An 18,091-nucleotide genomic window follows, 5' to 3' on the forward strand; every position below is an offset into this window, starting at 1 on the left:
TAGAAAAGGAAGACGTAACTCATTCTATAAGGCCAGCATTATCCTGATACCAACATCAGACAAAGACTCACTAAAAAAGGCAATTATAGGTCAATATCCTTGATGAACATGGATGCAAAAATTCTCAGTCAAATACTAGCAAACAGTATATAACAGTATATTTTAAAAAATCATTTCAGGGAGTAGTTAAGTAGGGAGACTATGATTCTCTTCCCTCAAACACAGCTATATTGAGGTCTGATTACTTAGAACACCCAGGAAATCAATCTGCAAAGGGGCAGAAGGATCTCTACAGTTGGTGGGAGACAGCATGGCAGGTGCAAGGATGTGATTTAGGGGGAGAGAAAAATGGCAGTGCCACAGAGAGGATGGAAACTTTTCCATGGAGAGATGAAAGAAGAAAAAGAGAAAGGGGTGGAGAAAGTGCAGTATCGAGTTAGCACAAGAGGAAAACTTCTCTGGACCACAGACTGGGGATCAAAAAGTATTGAGTTCTCCAGTTCTTTTTTGAAAATAGCATTTGGAGCTCAAATCCTGAGGTTTTGGAAGTCCATGACTTTTTCTGGAATGGAGCTGAGGCTCGTGCTCCTAGGGTGGAAGAAGCTGGCTCCAGAGTGCATAGTATGGTGTAGAGAACTCTGGGATGAACTGGGAGAGAAAAGTCCTCTCCCTTGACTACTTTTGGAAAAGAGTTTATTGCCTCCACAAGGACAAAAGACCCTTCAGATTCCAGCCAAAGGCCTTTCATCAGCAGGATGGAGAGGCTCTACTCTCCATCCTGGAGAGGAAAGGAGTGGATCCGTGCTGTGTCAGGTCCTTTAAGACTTTAGGTTTTGAATCCCAGCTGCACACCCAAGAATAAAAGCAAGAGAGCTTTGGCACAGGGAAAGCTGACTTCCCTTGCTCTTCTATGATGGCTGTCTGGACAGCGGGGGTTGAGATCCCCACTCCAAGGTCAAGAGATTGGGGTGGTGCCACTTTCCCCCCAACACCAAAATAGTGGGGCTTCAGAGAGCAACACATGGACCGCCAATGGAAGCAGGACCTGCTTACACCAACCCTGCCCCTCTGTGCCTGGAAACTGCTTATTTACTGGGCAGGACTGATTCTGAGCCAACATGGCCAGCCTCTCCTCCAGACCAGCATGGCTGGCCACTATCCCCCACTCCCCAGGAACCAACAGACAACTTTTTGTTCTTTTTTCCTCCCTGTTCTCTTTTTCTTTTAGAATCAGGCTCATAGTTCCTTTTTTTTCCCCATTTCCTTTTTTTTTTTCTTTTTCTTTGATCAGGCTTTTTTATTCTTTTCTTTTTTATTCTGTTTTCTTTTCTCCTGCTTTTTTCTATTTTTTTTTCATTTCTCTTCCTTTGAAATCAGTCTTTTGGTTGTTTGATTCTCTGTTGGGTTTCTTTTGTTTCTTTTCCTTTTCTCTATTTTTGGAATAAGCCTTTCCCCCTTGCTTTTTACCCCCAGGGTTATTTTAACGAACAAATCAAAGCACACTTAGGTAAAGGACTTAACACTTCACTACTGCAAGCAAGGAAGAGATCTTCAGAGGACCCGCCAGTGGGATAGACCAGCCAAAACACAATAGCAGAGTGCACACAGCATACACCAGAAACAATGCCTGGAGTTCCAAGCCCTGGACAGTGTATAACCCATTTTTATATAGTAGTACTCTCAGGAGCAGGACACATAACATGCTTTTAAAACATGCAAAAAACAGAAATTTAGCCAAAATGACAAGACAGAGGAATTGTTCCCAAAGAAAGGTCAAGAAGAAATCACATCCAGCTTGTATCTTGCTCAAAACAGATATAAGCAATATAGATGAACAAGATTTAGAACAACAGTCATAAGGGGAGCCTGGGTGGCTCCGTTGGTTAGGTGTCTGACTTCAGCTCAGGTCGTGATCTCACAGTTTATGAGTTCAAGCCCGCATCAAGCTCTGTGCTGACAGCTCAGAGCCTGGAACCTGCTTCAGATTCTGTTTCTCCCTCTTTCTCTGCCTCTCCCCTTCTCACACTCTGTCTCTTTCACTCTCTCTCAAAAATAAATAAAAATTTAAAAAAAAAGAACAACAGTCATAAGATTCATACCTGGGCATAGAAGACACCAGAGAAATCCTTGATACAGAAATTGAAGGCCTAAGAATTAGTCAGGATGAATTTAAAAATGCTATAGCTGAGATGCAAAATAAACTAGATACAGTGACAGTGAGGATTGAAGAAGCAGAGGAGACAATAGGTGAAATAGAAGTTAAAATTAGGAAAAAATAATGAAGCTGGAAAAAAGAGGGAAAAGAAATTATTAGATCATGAGGGGAAAATTAGAGAACTAAGTGATTCTATGAAATGAAAAAATACCTGTATCATAGGAGTCCCAGAAGAATGAGAAAAGGGGTCAGAAGGTTTATTTGAACAAATAATAGCTGAGAACTTCCCTAATCTGGGGAAGGGAACAGGCATCCAAGTCCAAGAGGCACAGAGAACTTCCTTCAAAATCAACAAAAACAGGCCAACACCATGACATATCATAGTGAAACTTGCAAAATATAAGGATAAAGAGAGAATTCTGAAAGCAGGTAAGGATAATAAGTCCATAACCTACAAGGATAGACACATAAAGTTCGTAGCAGACCTGTCCACTGAAATTTGGCAGGCCAAAGGGGAGTGGCAGGAAATATTCAATGTGCTGACTGGAAATTATGCTGCCAAGAATACTTTATCCAGTAAAGCTGTCATTCAGAATATAAGGATAGATAGCAACTTTCTGAGACAAAAACTAAAGGAGCTCCTGACAACTAAACCAGCCCTGCAGGAAATCCTAAGGGGGACTCTGAGAGATAAAAAGAAAAGAACCAAAGCAGCAAATACTTCAAAGGACCAGAGACCATCACCAGAAACACCACATCTACAGATAATGCAATGGCACTAAATTCATATCTTTCAGTAATCACTCTGAATGTAAATATACTAAATTCTTCAATCAAAAGATATAGGTTATCAGAATGGGTTAAAAAAATATCCATCTTATGCTGCCCACAAGAGACTCATTTTAGACCTATAGTCACCTGCAGATTCAAAGTGAGGGAATGGAGAACCATCTAGCATGCTAATGGAGGTCAAAAGAAAGGGAGAGCAGCTACATTAATATCAGCCAAGCTACATTTTAAAAGAAAGACTGTAATGAGAGATGAAGAAGGACATTATATCATAATTAAGGGGTCTATCCATTAAGAAGAGCTAACATTTGTCAATATTTATGCCCCCAATGTGAAAGGCAAATATATAAATCAATTAATCACATACATAATAATACCCCAATTACAACAATGGACAGATTATCTAAGCAGAAAATCAACAAGAAAATAATGACTTTGAATGACACATTGGACTGGATGGACTTCACAGATATATTCAGAACATTTCATCCTAAGCAGCAGAAAACACATTCTTTTCGAGTAAACATGGAACATTCTCCAGAATACATCATACACTGGGTCACAAATCAGCCCTCAACAGGTACAAAAAGACTGAGATCATAGCATGCATATTTTCAGATCACAATGCTATGAAACTTGAAATCAACCCACAAGAAAAAGTGTTGGAAATACCTCAAATACATGGAGGAGGTTAAAGAACATCCTTAAAGAATGAATGGGTTAACCAGGAAATTAAAGAAGAAATTTAAAAAATACATGGAAGCAAGTGAAAATGAAACACAGTCCAAACACTTTGGGATGCAGCAAAGGCAAGTCCTAAGAGGAAAATACATTGCAATCTAGATATATCTCAAGAAACAAGAAAGCTCCCAAATACAAACCTAAACTTACACCTAAAGTAGCTAGAAAAGGAGCAATAAATAAAGCCCAAAGCCTGCAGAAGGGAAATAATAAAGATCAGAACAGAAATAAACAATATAGAGAAACAAACACACAAACAAAAAAAAAAAACACAGTAGACTAGATCAATGGAACTAAAACCTGTTTTTTGTATTTGAAAGAATAAACAAAACTGATAAACCCCTAGCCAGACTTCTCAAAAAGAAAAGAGAGTGGACCCCAATAGATAAAATCACGAATGAAAGAAGAGAGATTATGGGGCGCCTAGGTAGCTCAGTCAGTGAAGCATCCAACTTCAGCTCAAGTCATGATCTCAGAGTTCGTGGGTTCGAGCCCCATGTCAGGCTCTGTGCTGACAGCTGGGAGTCTGGAGCCTGCTTCATATTCTGTGTCTCCCTCTCTCTCTGCCCTTCCCTCACTCATGCTTTGTATCTCTCAAAGATAAATAAACATTTAAAAATAAAAAAAAAAGAAAGAAAGAGAAGGGATCACAACCAACATCACAGAAAGACAATTATAAGAGAATACTATAAAAAATTATATGCCAAAAAACTGGACAATTGGGAAGAAATGTACAAGTTCCTAGACATTCACACACTACAAAACTCAATCAGGAAACAGAAAATTTGAACAGACCCATAACCAGCAAAGAAATTGAATTAGGTATCAAAAATCTCCCAGTAAATAAAAATCCTGGGCCACATGGTTTCCCAGGGGAATTTTACCAGACATTTAGAGTTAATACCTATTCCTCTCAAGATGTTCCAAAAAATAGAAATGGAAGAAAAGCTTTCAAACCCATTCTATTAAGCCAGAATTACCCTTTTTCCAAAACCAAAGACCCCATTAAAAAGGAAAATTACAGGCCAATATCCCTAATGGACATGAATGCCAAAATTCTGAACAAGATAATAGCAAATCAAACTCAAGAGTACATTAAAAGAATTATTCATCATGATCAGGCAGGATTTATTCCTGGGCAGCAGTGATGGTTTAATATGCACAAATCAATCAATGTGATATACCAAATAAATAAAAGAAAGGCTAAGAACCATATGATCTTTTCAATATATGCAGAAAAAGCATTTAACAAAGTGTAACATCCATTCATAATAAAATTACTTAACAAAATAGGTTTGGAAGGAACATACTGCAACATAGTAAAGGCTGTATATGAAAAACCCACAGCTAATATCATTCTCTATGGGGACACAGTGAGAACTTTTCCTCTACAGATGTGACAGAACAAGGATATCCACTCTCACCACTGTTATTTAATGTAGTACTGGAAATCCAGTACTATGCCAATTGTCTCAGCAATCAGACAACACAAAGAAATAAAAGGTATCCAAACCAGCAAGGAAGAAGTAAAACTTTCACTATTTGCAGATAACATGATATTCTATAAGAAACCTGAAAGACTCCACCAAAAAGTTGCTATAACTGATATATAAATTCAAAAAAGTCACATGATACAAGATAAATGTACAGAATTTTTTTGAATTTCTATACACCAATAATGAATCAGCAGAAAAAGAAATTAAGCAATCGCCCCACTTACAATAGCACAAAAATAAATAAATAAATAAATAAATAAATAAATAAATAAGATACCTAGGAATAAACCTAATCAAAGAGGTGAAAGACCTGTATTTTGAAAGTTATAAAACACTGATGAAATAAATTGAAGAGGATGAAAGAAATGGAAAGACATTCCATGCTCATGGATTGGAAGAGCAAATATAATTAAAATGTCTGTACTACCCAAAGCAATTGACACATTTAACACAATCCCTGTCAAAATACCACCATATTTTTTCACAAAGCCAAAACAATCCTGAAGTTTGTATGGAACCACACACACACACACACACACACACACACACACACAAATGCCAAAGCAAACTTGAAAAGAAAAGGAAAGCTATAGGCATCACAATACCAGATTTCAAGTTACATTACAAAGTTGTAGTGATCAAAACCATATGGTACTAGCACAAAAAAGAGAGATACATAAATCAATAGAACAGAATGGAAAACCTAGAAATGAGCCCACCACTATATGGTCAATTAATCTTTAAGAAAGCAGGAAAGAATATCCAAAGGGAAAAAGTCTCTTCAACAAATGGTGTTGGGAAAACTGGACAATAACATGCAAAAGAACACTGGTCCACTTCTTACTCCACACACAAAAACAAATTCAAAATGGATGAAAGACCTAAATATGAGACCTGAAATCATACAAATCCTAGAGAAGAGCATAGACAGTAAACTCTTTGACATTGGCTGTAGCAACTTCTTTCTAGTTATGTCTTCTGAGTCAAGGTAAGCAAAAGCAAAAATAAGCTATTGGGATTTCATCAAAATAAAAAGCTTTTGTACAGCAAAGGAAACAACCAACAAAATTAAGAGGCAACCTATGGAATAGGAGAAGATATTTGTAAATGACATATGTGATAAAGGATTAGTATCCAAAATACATTTAAAAACTTATAAAACTCAACACCCAATAAACAAAGAATCCAGTTAAGAATAAGGCAGAAGACATGAATAGACATTTTACAAATAAGGCATACAGAAGGCTAACAGGCATGTGAAAAGATGGTCAACATCTATCATTATCAGGGCAATATAAAACCATGATGAGATACCACCTCACATCTGTCAGAATGGCTAAAAATAATAATTCAGGGAACAAGGGGTGTTAGCGAAGATGCAGAGAAAGGGGAACACTCCTGCATTGCTGGTGGGAATGCAAACTGTGCAGCCACTCTGAAAAACAGTATGGAGTTTTCTCAAAAAGTTAAAAATAGAACCACCCTATGATCCAGAAATTGCACTACTAGGTATTTTCCCATGAAATACAATATTGCTAATTCAAAGGCATACATGCACCCCAGTGTTTATAGCAGATTATCTACAATAACCAAATGATGGAAATAGTCTCTAAGTGTCTATTAACTGATGAATAGGTAAAGAAGTGATATATATAATGAAATACCATTCACCTGTCAAAAAGAATGAAATCTTGCCATTTGCAATGACCTGGATGGAGCTAAAGAGTATTATACTAAGTGAAATAAGTCAGTTAGAGAAAGACAAATACCACATGATTTCACTCATATGTGGAATTTAAGAACAAAACTAATAAGCAAAGGAAAAGAGAGAGTTAAACAAACCAAGAAGCTGACTCCTAACTATAGAGAATAAACTGATGGATACCAGAGGGGAGGTGGGTAGGGGGATGGGCTAAATATGTGACGGGTATTACGGAGTACATTTGTTGTGATGAGCACTGGGTGTTGTACATAAGTGCCAAATCACTATATTGTACACCTGACACTAATATTATAGTGTATGTTAACTAACTGGAATTGAAATAAAACCTTTATTTATTTATTTATTTATTTATTTATTTATTTATTTAGAGGGAGTGACAGAGACAGAAGGAGATAGAGGAATCCCAAATAGGATCCACACTGTCAGCACAGAGCCCAACACAGGGCTTGAACTCGCAAACTGTGAGATCATGACCTGAGCTGAAATCAAGAGTCTGACACTTAACTGACAGAACCACCCAGGCACCCCTAAATAAAATCGTTTTAAAAATGTGATGGAGTAGGATGATTCTGAATTCATCTTGTCCCACAGACACAGCAACAGCTTCATCTATGCACCCAAAACTCTGAAAACTGGCAGAAAAGACATTCCATAGAGAGGAGGCCACATGGAAATGGATAGCAGACATGGAGGCCTAGTTAAGAAGGAAATTCCTGACAAATCTAACTACAAATGAGAGGGATACTACAAACATGGAAAAGGAAGAGAAGCAGACTTCACACCAGTCACCCCAAGCATGGAAGACCCACACTGGGAAAACAAGTCACCACAAACTCTGGCTTTGAAAGTCAGTGTGACTTAACTCTGGGTATTTTAAAAATCAGTTGACCAGAGGGCAAGGGTAAATTTAATCCATACCGTAGAATAGACAGAATAATAGGGGTGCTTGGCTGGCTCAGTTGAAAGAATGTGTGACTGTTGACCTCAGGTTTGTTAGTTCAAGCCCCACATTGGGTGTAGAGATTACTAAAAAAAATAAACTTAAATTAAAAAAAAATAGCCAGCATAATAAACAATTTTGCCCAAGCACAAAAGCAGCAGTTGAAAAGTGTCTTGGGAATATGTGACAGAAATTTATTTACTAATCTCAAAACATGTGTTGGAGGTGCAGGGGTCTTCAGATTTCTCTGAGAACAAAAGTGCTAGTAGGCACCATTTCTCTTTTTTTTCCCAAGCCTAAATAGCTGGAAACGTGCAAGAGTCAGCATTAACATTATGGTGGATAGTATCCACCTATCTTGGTAATACTTCATGCCCTGCTGTGTTCTTCTGCAGACTCACCACATCCAAATCACCCACCTCAGTAAGTGTCCATCCAAAGTGGCTCCTGCCCCACCACAAACAACAAGCAGCCCCAGCAAGTAGTCCCACTACTCCAAGGTGACTCCTGCCCTGGGAAGATAGGGAAATAACCCACACACACCAGCATGCCCACAGTTTTAGCAACTAAACCTTTTAGCTGACTACACAGGAAGAATGCCCTGCCACTTCATAAACGTACATTTGTCGCAGAGAGGCTAAGTACAAACAGCTAATCTGACTGCAGACCTCACCTACCTATGAGACTGTGGCAGCCTCAGAAGGCCCTTCAACAGAGCAAGAACCAAACTCTGCTCACTTCACCCACAGCAGCCACAAGATGGTGTGTGCAGCCCACGTAGGAGAACATCCCTGGAATGCCTGGTTCTGTTGACCAGGGACATTGCATCATAGGGAACCACAGGATCTCTTCTACACAAGGTCACTGCTTTCAAGACCAGGAGATATAGCCGACCTCCTTAATACATAGAAACAAACACAAAGAGTCAGACAAAATGAGGAGGAAGAGGAATATGTTCCAAATGAAAGAACAAGACAAAGTTACAGCAAAAGAGCTAAGTAAAACATAGATAAGCAATATGCCTGATAAAGAATTCAAAGTAATGGTCATAAAGATACTTACTGGACTTAAGAGTGGATGAACCTCAACAGAAAGATAGAAAATATAAAAAAGAACCAGCCAGAATAAAGAATCCAATACAATCCAATACAAATACAATAGATCCAATCCAATAAAAGATACACTAGAGGGAATCAACAGCAGATTTAAGGATATAGAGGAATGGATCAACCATCTAAAAGATAACGTAACAGAAAGCAAGCAAGCTGAACAGCAAGAAGAAAAAAGAAGAATAAAATATTACAATAGGTTAAGAAAACTCAGTGATATTGTCAAGCATAACATTCACATCCTAGGGATCCCAGAAGGAGAAGAGACAGAACATATTTGAAGAAATAATAGTTGAAAAATTCCCTAATCTGGGGAAGGAAATAGATCCAGGTCCAGGAAGCCCAGAGAGTTCCTAACAAGATGAACCTAAAGAGGTTCACACAAGGACACATAATAATTTAAATGACAACAAAGTAATGATCAAAAGAATTCTAAAAATTTTCAGCAAAAGTATTGCATGCCAGAAGGGACTGGTATGACATATTCAAATCAAAATGCTGGAAAGAAAAACTCTGGAACCAAGAATATTCTATCCAGCAAGATCATCATTCAGAATAGAGAGATACAATATTTCCCATATGAACAAAAGTTAAAGGAGTTCATCACTACTATACCAGCTTTACAAGAAATGTTAAAGGGGATGTCTTCAGTGGAAAGAAAACACATAACTACCAGTAAGAACATTATAAAAGGAAAAAAATTCACCGGTGAAAGCAAACATTCAGTAATGGTAGTAGATTAATCATTTACAAAGCCAGTGTGAAGGTTAAAACACAAAAGTAGTAAAATCAATTATATCTACACACCTCAGTCAAGAGATACACAAAATTTAAAATAAGATATAAAATATGGCATCGTGTACATACAACATGGGAGGGGAGTAAAAATGTAGTGCTTTTAGAATGTGTTCAAGCAACCATCAACTTAACATAGACTGTTATATCCATAAGATGCTATATATGAACCTCATGGTAACCACAAATCAAAAACCAAAATAAACACACACACACACACACACACACACACATACACAAAAAGAAAGGAATCAAAGCACAACACTAAAGAATGCCATCAAACAACAAAGGAAGAGAGCAAGAGGACAAGAAAGGAACTACAAAAACTACCAGAATACAATTAACAAAATGGAAATAAATAATGCTTATCAATAATTACTTTAAATATAAATAGGCTATGTATTCTGATCAAACATATAGGCTGACTGAATGGATTAAAAAAAAAAAATAGACCCATCTATATGCTGCCTGAAACGACTCACTTCTGACCTAAAGACACACACAGACTGAAAGTGAAAAGATGAACATATACCATACAAGTAGAAAAAGAAGAAAAAAAAAAAAAAACAGGGCTGCAATACTTATATCTGAAAAAACAAACTTTAAAACAAAGACTGTAACAAGAGACAAAGAAAGGCACTATGTAATGATAAAGGGAACAATTGAAAAGGAGGATATAACAATTATAAATATCTATGCACCGAACATAGGAACACCTAAAACATAAAGAAGTTATTAGCAGACACAGTGGGAGAACATGACAGTAATACAATAATAAGGGATTTTAACACCCCAATTACATCAGTGGATAGATCATCCAGACAGAAAATCAAAAAGAAAATAGTGGCTTTGAACAACACATAGGCCAGATGACCTAACAGATATACATAGAACATTCCAACGAGAAATAGGAAAATACACATTCTTTTCAAGTGCATATAAAACGTTCTCCAGGAAAGATCACATGTTAGGCCACAAGACAATTGTCAGTAACTTTAAGAAGTTTAAAGTGATATCAAGCATCTTTTCTGACCTCAACAATATAAAATTAGAAATCAATTACAAGAAAAAATCTGGAAAGATCACCAATACATGGAGGTTAAACAACATGCTACTAAACGATGAATGGCTCAACCAAGAAATCAAAGAGGGAGTTTAAAAAAAAAACATGGAGACATATGGAAATGAAAATACAACAATCCAAAATTTTCGGGATGCAGCAAAAGCTTTTCTAAGAGAAAACTTAGTAGCAATACAGGTCTACCTCAAGAAACAAGGAAAATTTCAAATAAACAACCTAACCTAACACGGGAAAGAGAAAAATAAAAAAGATGAACTAACAAAACCAAAAGCTAGTAGAAATAAGGAAATAATAAAGATTAGAGCATAGATGAATGAAATAGAGATTAAAGAAACAATGAAAAAGATCAATGAAATCAGGAGCTGGTTCTTTGAATTTACAAACAAAATTGATAAACCTTTAGCCAGACTCATCAAGAAAGAAAGAGGACTCAGAAAAGTAAAATAAGAAATGAATGAGGATAAATAACAACCAACCTCACAGAAGTACAAATGAGTATAAAAGAATATTATTAAAATGTATATGCCAACAAACTGGACAACTTAGGAAAAAAATAGATAAATTATTAGAAACATAATTTTCCAAAACTGGATCAGGAAAAGATAGAAAATTTGAAGAGACCAATTAAAGAAATTGGATTGATAATCAAAAAACTACAAACAAACAAAATTCCAGGGCCAGATGTCTTCACATAAATTCTACCAAACATTTAAAGAAAAGTAATACCTATCCCTCTCAACTATTCCCAATAGAAGAGGAAGGAAAATCTCCAAATTCATTCCATGAAGCCAGCATTACACTGATACCAAAACCAGTCAGACACAACAAAAAGAAAACTACAGGACAATATCCCTGATGAGCACACATGAAAAAATTCTCAAAAAAATATTCAACAATACTTAAAAAGTCATTCATCATGATCAAGGAGGATTTATTCCAGGGATGCAAGAGTAGCTCAATATTTGTAAACCAATGTGTAAATCACACAAACCAATTTGTAAATCAATGACCAATTGATTGGTTTGTAAGTCACAAACCAATTTGTAAATCAATGTGATACATCACTTTAACAAGAGAAAGGATAAAAACCATATGACCGGGCGCCTGGGTGGCGCAGTCCGTTAAGCGTCCGACTTCAGCCAGGTCACGATCTCGCGGTCCGTGAGTTCGAGCCCCGCGTCGGGCTCTGGGCTGATGGCTCAGAGCCTGGAGCCTGTTTCCGATTCTGTGTCTCCCTCTCTCTCTGCCCCTCCCCCGTTCATGCTCTGTCTCTCTCTGTCCCAAAAATAAATAAACGTTGAAAAAAAAAAATTAAAAAAAAAAAACCATATGACCATCTCAATACATGCAGAGAAATTATTTGACAAAATACAGCATCCATTCATGATAAAAACTCTTAACAAAGTGGCTTTAGAGGGAACATACCTCAACATAATAAAGGCCATTTGTGAACAAGCCACAACTAACATTATATTCAATGGTTAAAAACTGAGAACTTTTCCTCTAAGATCAGGAACATGACAGGATGTCAACTCTCACCACTTTTATTCAACATAGTACTGGAAGTCCTAGCTGCAGCAATCAGATGATGACAACAACAAAAGGAACCCAGAGTAGTAAGGAAGAAGGAAACTCACTATTTGCCAATCACATGGTACTATATATAGAAAACCCTAAAGAATCCACCACAAAAACTATTAGAACTGATAAATGAATTCAGTAAAGTTGCAGGATACAAAATTAATATACAGAAAGCTGTTGCATTTCTACATACTAATAATGAAGTAGAAGAAAAAGAAACTAAGAAAACTATCCCATTTACAAATACCATATATTTCATTTATATGTGGAATCTAAAAAACAAAACAAATGAACAAGCCAACAACAACAACAACAGCAACAACAACAACAAAACAGAATCAAAAATACAAAAGAACAAAGTGGTGGTTCCCAGAGGGTAGGGGAGTGAGTGAAATAGGTAAAGGGGATTAAGAGGTACAAACTTCCAGTTATAAAATAAATTAGTTATGAGGATGAAAAGTACAGTATACGGAATATAGTCAATAAGATTGTAATAACGTTGTATGGTGACAGAGGGTAACTACACTGATCTTGGTGAGCATAGCATAATGTATAGAATTGCCAAATCAGTTTGTTGCACACCTAAAATTAACATAACATTGTATGTTTACTTCAATTAAAAAGCAAAAACAGTGGTTGCTAGGGATGAGCAAAAAGGAAGGATGAATAGTGCAAACACAGAGGATATGGGGACAGTGAAACCACTTTCTGTGATACTATAGTAGTAGACACATGTCATTATACACTTGTCCAAACTCATATAATGTACATAACTAGGAGTGAATTCTGATGTAAACTGTGGACTTTGGGTGATTATGATGTGTCAGCCATTAGTTATAACAAATGTATCACTCTAATTATGTTGATAATGGGGGACACTATGTATGGTGGGGACAGAAGGTATGTGGGAAGTCTCAGCACCTTCCTTCAAACCCTGCTATGAATCTAAAAGTGCTCTAAGATATAAAAATCTACTTTTTAAAGGCTAATAAGCAATAAAGCAATATATAAGTTTAAGACCTGTTTTCTGATCCATCTCTATACATGTTGTTTTTGAAACTAAGGGGCATATGAAAGTTCCCAGAGAGTGTAAAAATATCAGTAAAAAAACGAAAAAGAAAACCAGTGGTGAAATCCCCAGACCACAGGAAGCGAAGTCAATGCAGGACCCAAAGAAGAGGAAGCTATAAAATTAGCAGGAAAGACTGAGTAGCACCCTAAAAACAAGAGAGAAGAGTTTCAGGAAGAAGATGAGTGGAATTAAAGGCAACAGATGTCAACTAAAATAAAAACCGGGAAAGATGTACAAAGTTACAGTCAGGACCGCAGAGGGCCACCAGAGAGTCTATGCTCTGGGCCTCTTCCCTTCTGTTCTTTTCCTGGAGTATTTCTTCTCCCCTGGCTTCTGCATGGCTCATACTTTCACTTCATGTAGTACCTGATCCAATGGCACCTGATCTGAAGGTGGGCAAGAAAGTAGCCCTCATCATGAATACAGTTTTTATTATACTATTTACGTGTGTTGTATATTGTCTGACTGTCTAGAGTCTAGTGTCTGTAGCCCCCATAAGAATGTCTGTAAAAACAGACTCTTGATCTCTTACTCACTGCCACTGTCAGCACCTACAAGTGACCAGAAACAAAGTAGCCAAAAGATATCTGTCGAACAAACCAAGAGCAGCAGAAGCCAAATTGCTGAGGTAGACCAATAAGGAGAGGATATGGAGGCATTCAATAAAGATCTCTTCAAGGAAAGAGATACGGTGATATGTGAGGTTGGTCTGATGTGGCAGGTAGGAGACATCAGAGTGTTATGAACATATAGAGGCTTTAATTATGGATTAATGGATTATTCCTCAGTAAAGAACCTTCTTGCTCTATTTTGCCTTGGTGCTGATCTGATTGGTATTTACATCAGTAATGTGAATGAAGACATTTACAATTTGCTTGTTGTAGGTAGAGGTAACATGGACAGAATCACAATTCAAAGATGCCTAAACAATCAGTCAAAACAAAGACAAGATGGAATTTAGCAGAGCTAAATGTGAGGTCCACACAGGTCGGAGAGAGCAGGATGTAGAAGCCCTCTAGAAGTGCAGCAGCAACACATCATGAGACAGTGTTTACTGGAGTTAAGGGAGCAGACAGTGGGTTCCACAGCCATCCAGCTGGATGTCCCAAGGCAAAGGTCCTAAGCGCTCTTAGTCTCACTTTCTCCTATTTAAATTGGAGACACTGATACCTACCTACTTGGCATAATTTTTATGAGGCCGCTGAGATAACTGATGTTAAGATCATGGAAGAGCAATGATACATGTTTCAGTACGTGATTATCAGTAAATATTTTTGTGCCATTATAAGAAATATGTTTGGTCTTTGTCCCCATTTCCTGGCACAGAGCTTCTAAAACTCTTGAAATATCCTAAATGTGTTTTTTTAATCCCCCTAAGTGGAAATTAAAGAATTTCCTATCTGTCTATTTTGCTATTCAAAGAAACCCCTTTTTAAAAATTTTTATTTGTTGTTTTGAGAGAGAGAGAGAGAGCAGGGGCTGGGGAGGGGCAGACAGAGAGGGAGAGAGAGAATCCCAAGAAGGCTTCCCACTGTCAGTGCAAAACCCAACACAGGGCTTGAACTCACAAACCGTGAGATAATGACCTAGCCAAAATCAAGAGTTGGAGGCTTAAGTGACTGAGCCACCCAGGCACCCCTCAGAGAAGCCCTTTTTGATCACATCTGAGTTTATACTAATGAGACGACTAAAGGGAGGCCATAGGTGGCCTTAGGATGGGGTGGGTCACCAGAATGACAAAGTGATTAGAGAATTGGAACTTTCAGCCCTACCCACCAACTTCAAGGAAGGAGAAAGGAGGAAGGCTGGAGATTAAACTCTATAAAATGTCTTGGAAAATAAGATTTAGAGCCTTCTGGGCTGGTGAATGCATCCATGTACCAGGAGGGTAGACTGTCCCAACCACATGGGGACAGAAGTTCCTGTGTTCCAGACCCTTCTGGGCCTCACCATATGTGACTCTTCATCTGGCTGTTTATTTGTATTTTTCATAATATCTTTCATCATTAATGTAAATGTAAGTTTTGTTTCTCTGGCTTCTGTGAACTATTCTAGCAAATTTTCAAACCTGAGGAGGGGATCATGGAAACCACCAATTCATAGCTGAGTCAGAAGGAAGTGCAAGTAACCTGTGCCCACTACTTGCAATCGGTATCTAGCATTGCCAGTGTGTGGAACATGTATGACTGAGCCCTGAAGGGGTGGGGGTCTGCACTAACTCTGAGTATATAGTGTCAAAATGGAATTGACTTACAAGACACCCAGTTGGTGTCTGCAGATATTTGGTTACCAGAATTTCACATTATTATTTACACATGTGAACTTGTGATCTGATATGACTGCCAAAAACAAGGAAATAACAATTTCCCCCTGAGACAGTACAGTACCCTGCCATGGGAGGTGAGAATTCCACCATACATCATTAAGAGTATCAGTTTCAGATCTGAGCAATGTACTTCAGATAGAAACAATAACAGAACAGCTCTTACCTAGGACAGCATGACTACATAGGTAAAGATGTGAAGCCACATCCTACCTGAGCATTTAGAGTCATCCAGGCAAGAGATGAGAAGACCTAGAGTGTGAGTATTGTCTCTGGAGAATTGAGATCAGCATCTCTCAGCAGAACCCAGTGGAAGTGCAGGGGGGAGGGGGGGGAGGTGGTGCAGAACAGGGAACAATGCACAGAAACCGAAGAAGGTGCTGCATAGAAATAAGAACTCTCTGCTCTGCAGTGGCCACATTGTGCAGCAATGACTGGTGTGCTTGGAAGTGTTCACACACAAAGCCGGTGACTATCCATGTGAACGTCTTAGAAAAAAGTGTTTCACTCGGTGGATAATTGGGCTGCACAATCCCTAAGGTTTCTTTCAACTCTAAGAGTTTCCAATTCTGTAGTCATAAATACCTTACTAGCAGAAGGTAGTATCTAGTCTGTCTCCTCCATTCTCTACCCTCAACTCCATCGTATAGTCTTTTATACTGCAACCCCCATCCACATTTTCCAAACATACATCCATGGAGAGAACATGCTTTTCTGCTGAGACACCCATGAAGACTTACCCCAGTTTCTGCAGCTTACATTGTGGATTCTTTGCTTTTTCACATAGAACTCCAACTCCTGAGTCTCCCAGTGCATTTTCCCCCAAGTAGAGTCTGGTCAGGGACTGGCTGGTGCTCAAGACGGATGCCAGGTCCTCACAACATGCTGATGTGAGACAGCAACTGACCAACCTTCCATAAAGATGGCAGAATATCATAAACCTTCTCTTACCTCTGTGAGTGAAGGATGCACGTGATCTGATGCTACCTCTACTCCCGTCCATACATGGGAAAAGTGGGCCCAAACTCTATGCTAACTTTTTATTTCATTTTATTTGGTGTAATAGAAAGTACCATCCAAGCCCATGCCAACTCCACATCTTTTCAGCTCCCTATACTTACTTTTATTGTGTTAAAATATACATGTGAAATAAAATTTACTCTCTTTAAGTGCACAATTCAGTAGCATTTAAGTATATGCACATTGTTGTGTGACCATGACCACCATCCATCTCCAGAAGTTTTTCATCTTTCCAAACTGAAACTTGGTATCCACTAAACACAAATTCCCTGTTCCTCCCTCCCCCAGCCCCTGGGACTCACTATTTGGATTCCTGCCTCTATGAATCTGACTATTTTAGGTACTTCCTATAAGCCAGATCATATGTATTTGCACTTTTTAAACTGGATCATTTTAATGAGTATAATGTCCTCAAGATTCATCTAAATTCCTTTTAAGGCTGTATGCATGTATATACCACATTCCTCCACCCCAAATCCCACCCCCAACCCCACCCTATACCACATTTTTTAATCCATTCATCCATGGGTATTGAGGTGTTTCCACCTTCCAACTATTGTGAATAATGCTGCTATAGACACAGGTGTACTGATACATGTTTGGGTGCCTGATTTCAGCTCTTTCCTATATATAGCCAGAAGTGAAATTGCTGGATCATATAGCAATTCTATGTCCAATTTTTTGAGGAACTGATGTACTGTTTTCCAAACCAGCTGTACCAGTTTACATTCCCATCAGCAATGTGTGATGGTTCCTAATTCTCCATATCCTCACCAACACCAGTTTTTCGTTTTGTTTTATTTTTTTAATTGTATTTTAGAGAGAGAGAGAGAGAAAGCAGGAGTGGAGACGAAAAGAGAGGGAGAGAGAGAGAGAATCTTAAGCAGTTTCCATACTCAGCGTGGAACCGACCTGGGACTCCATCCCATGGCCCTGGAATCCTGAATGGAGCTGAAATCAAGAGGTGACATTCAATGGACTGAGCCACCCAAGCGCCCAAAAGTTCATGCTGGATTACTTTTTTTTATAATTGCCATTATAATGGGTATAAATTGGCCTTACCATTTTGAAGTGTTTTCTCTTCTTCAAAATTCAAGTCTCCCAGAATCATTTAGTGAGAGCTGCATAAAATATCAAGTGTCTGCCACTCTTGTGTTAGCATCTCTTTTCCTATTTAGTGTGGAGACTAAGGGCTTGTAATAAAGTCCCAAAACCCTTCTGGAACAATGTATTATGGGGGGTTTATTTTCTCAGCTAGACTATAAA

The 18,091-nt window shown here is 38.1% G+C and overlaps 1 protein-coding gene across 3 annotated transcripts in view; it reads right to left on the reverse strand.

Annotated features, from left to right (window-relative positions):
• The window catches only part of NLRP3 (NLR family pyrin domain containing 3), a 55,175-nt gene that overhangs the window by 17,915 nt on the left and 19,169 nt on the right, over positions 1 to 18,091 (reverse strand). For 2 of the 3 annotated variants that reach the window (XM_030314918.2, XM_030314909.2), the window contains one exon: positions 16,546 to 16,716. The exons of the other annotated variant lie outside the window; for it this stretch is intronic. In XM_030314918.2, the coding sequence (XP_030170778.1) occupies positions 16,546 to 16,716 (171 nt within the window). The remainder of the gene's footprint in view (positions 1 to 16,545; positions 16,717 to 18,091) is intronic. 3 annotated transcript variants of the gene reach the window in all.

The sequence above is a fragment of the Lynx canadensis genome, chromosome A1, assembly GCF_007474595.2.
Source record: "Lynx canadensis isolate LIC74 chromosome A1, mLynCan4.pri.v2, whole genome shotgun sequence".
NCBI classification, from domain to species: Eukaryota; Metazoa; Chordata; class Mammalia; order Carnivora; family Felidae; genus Lynx; species Lynx canadensis.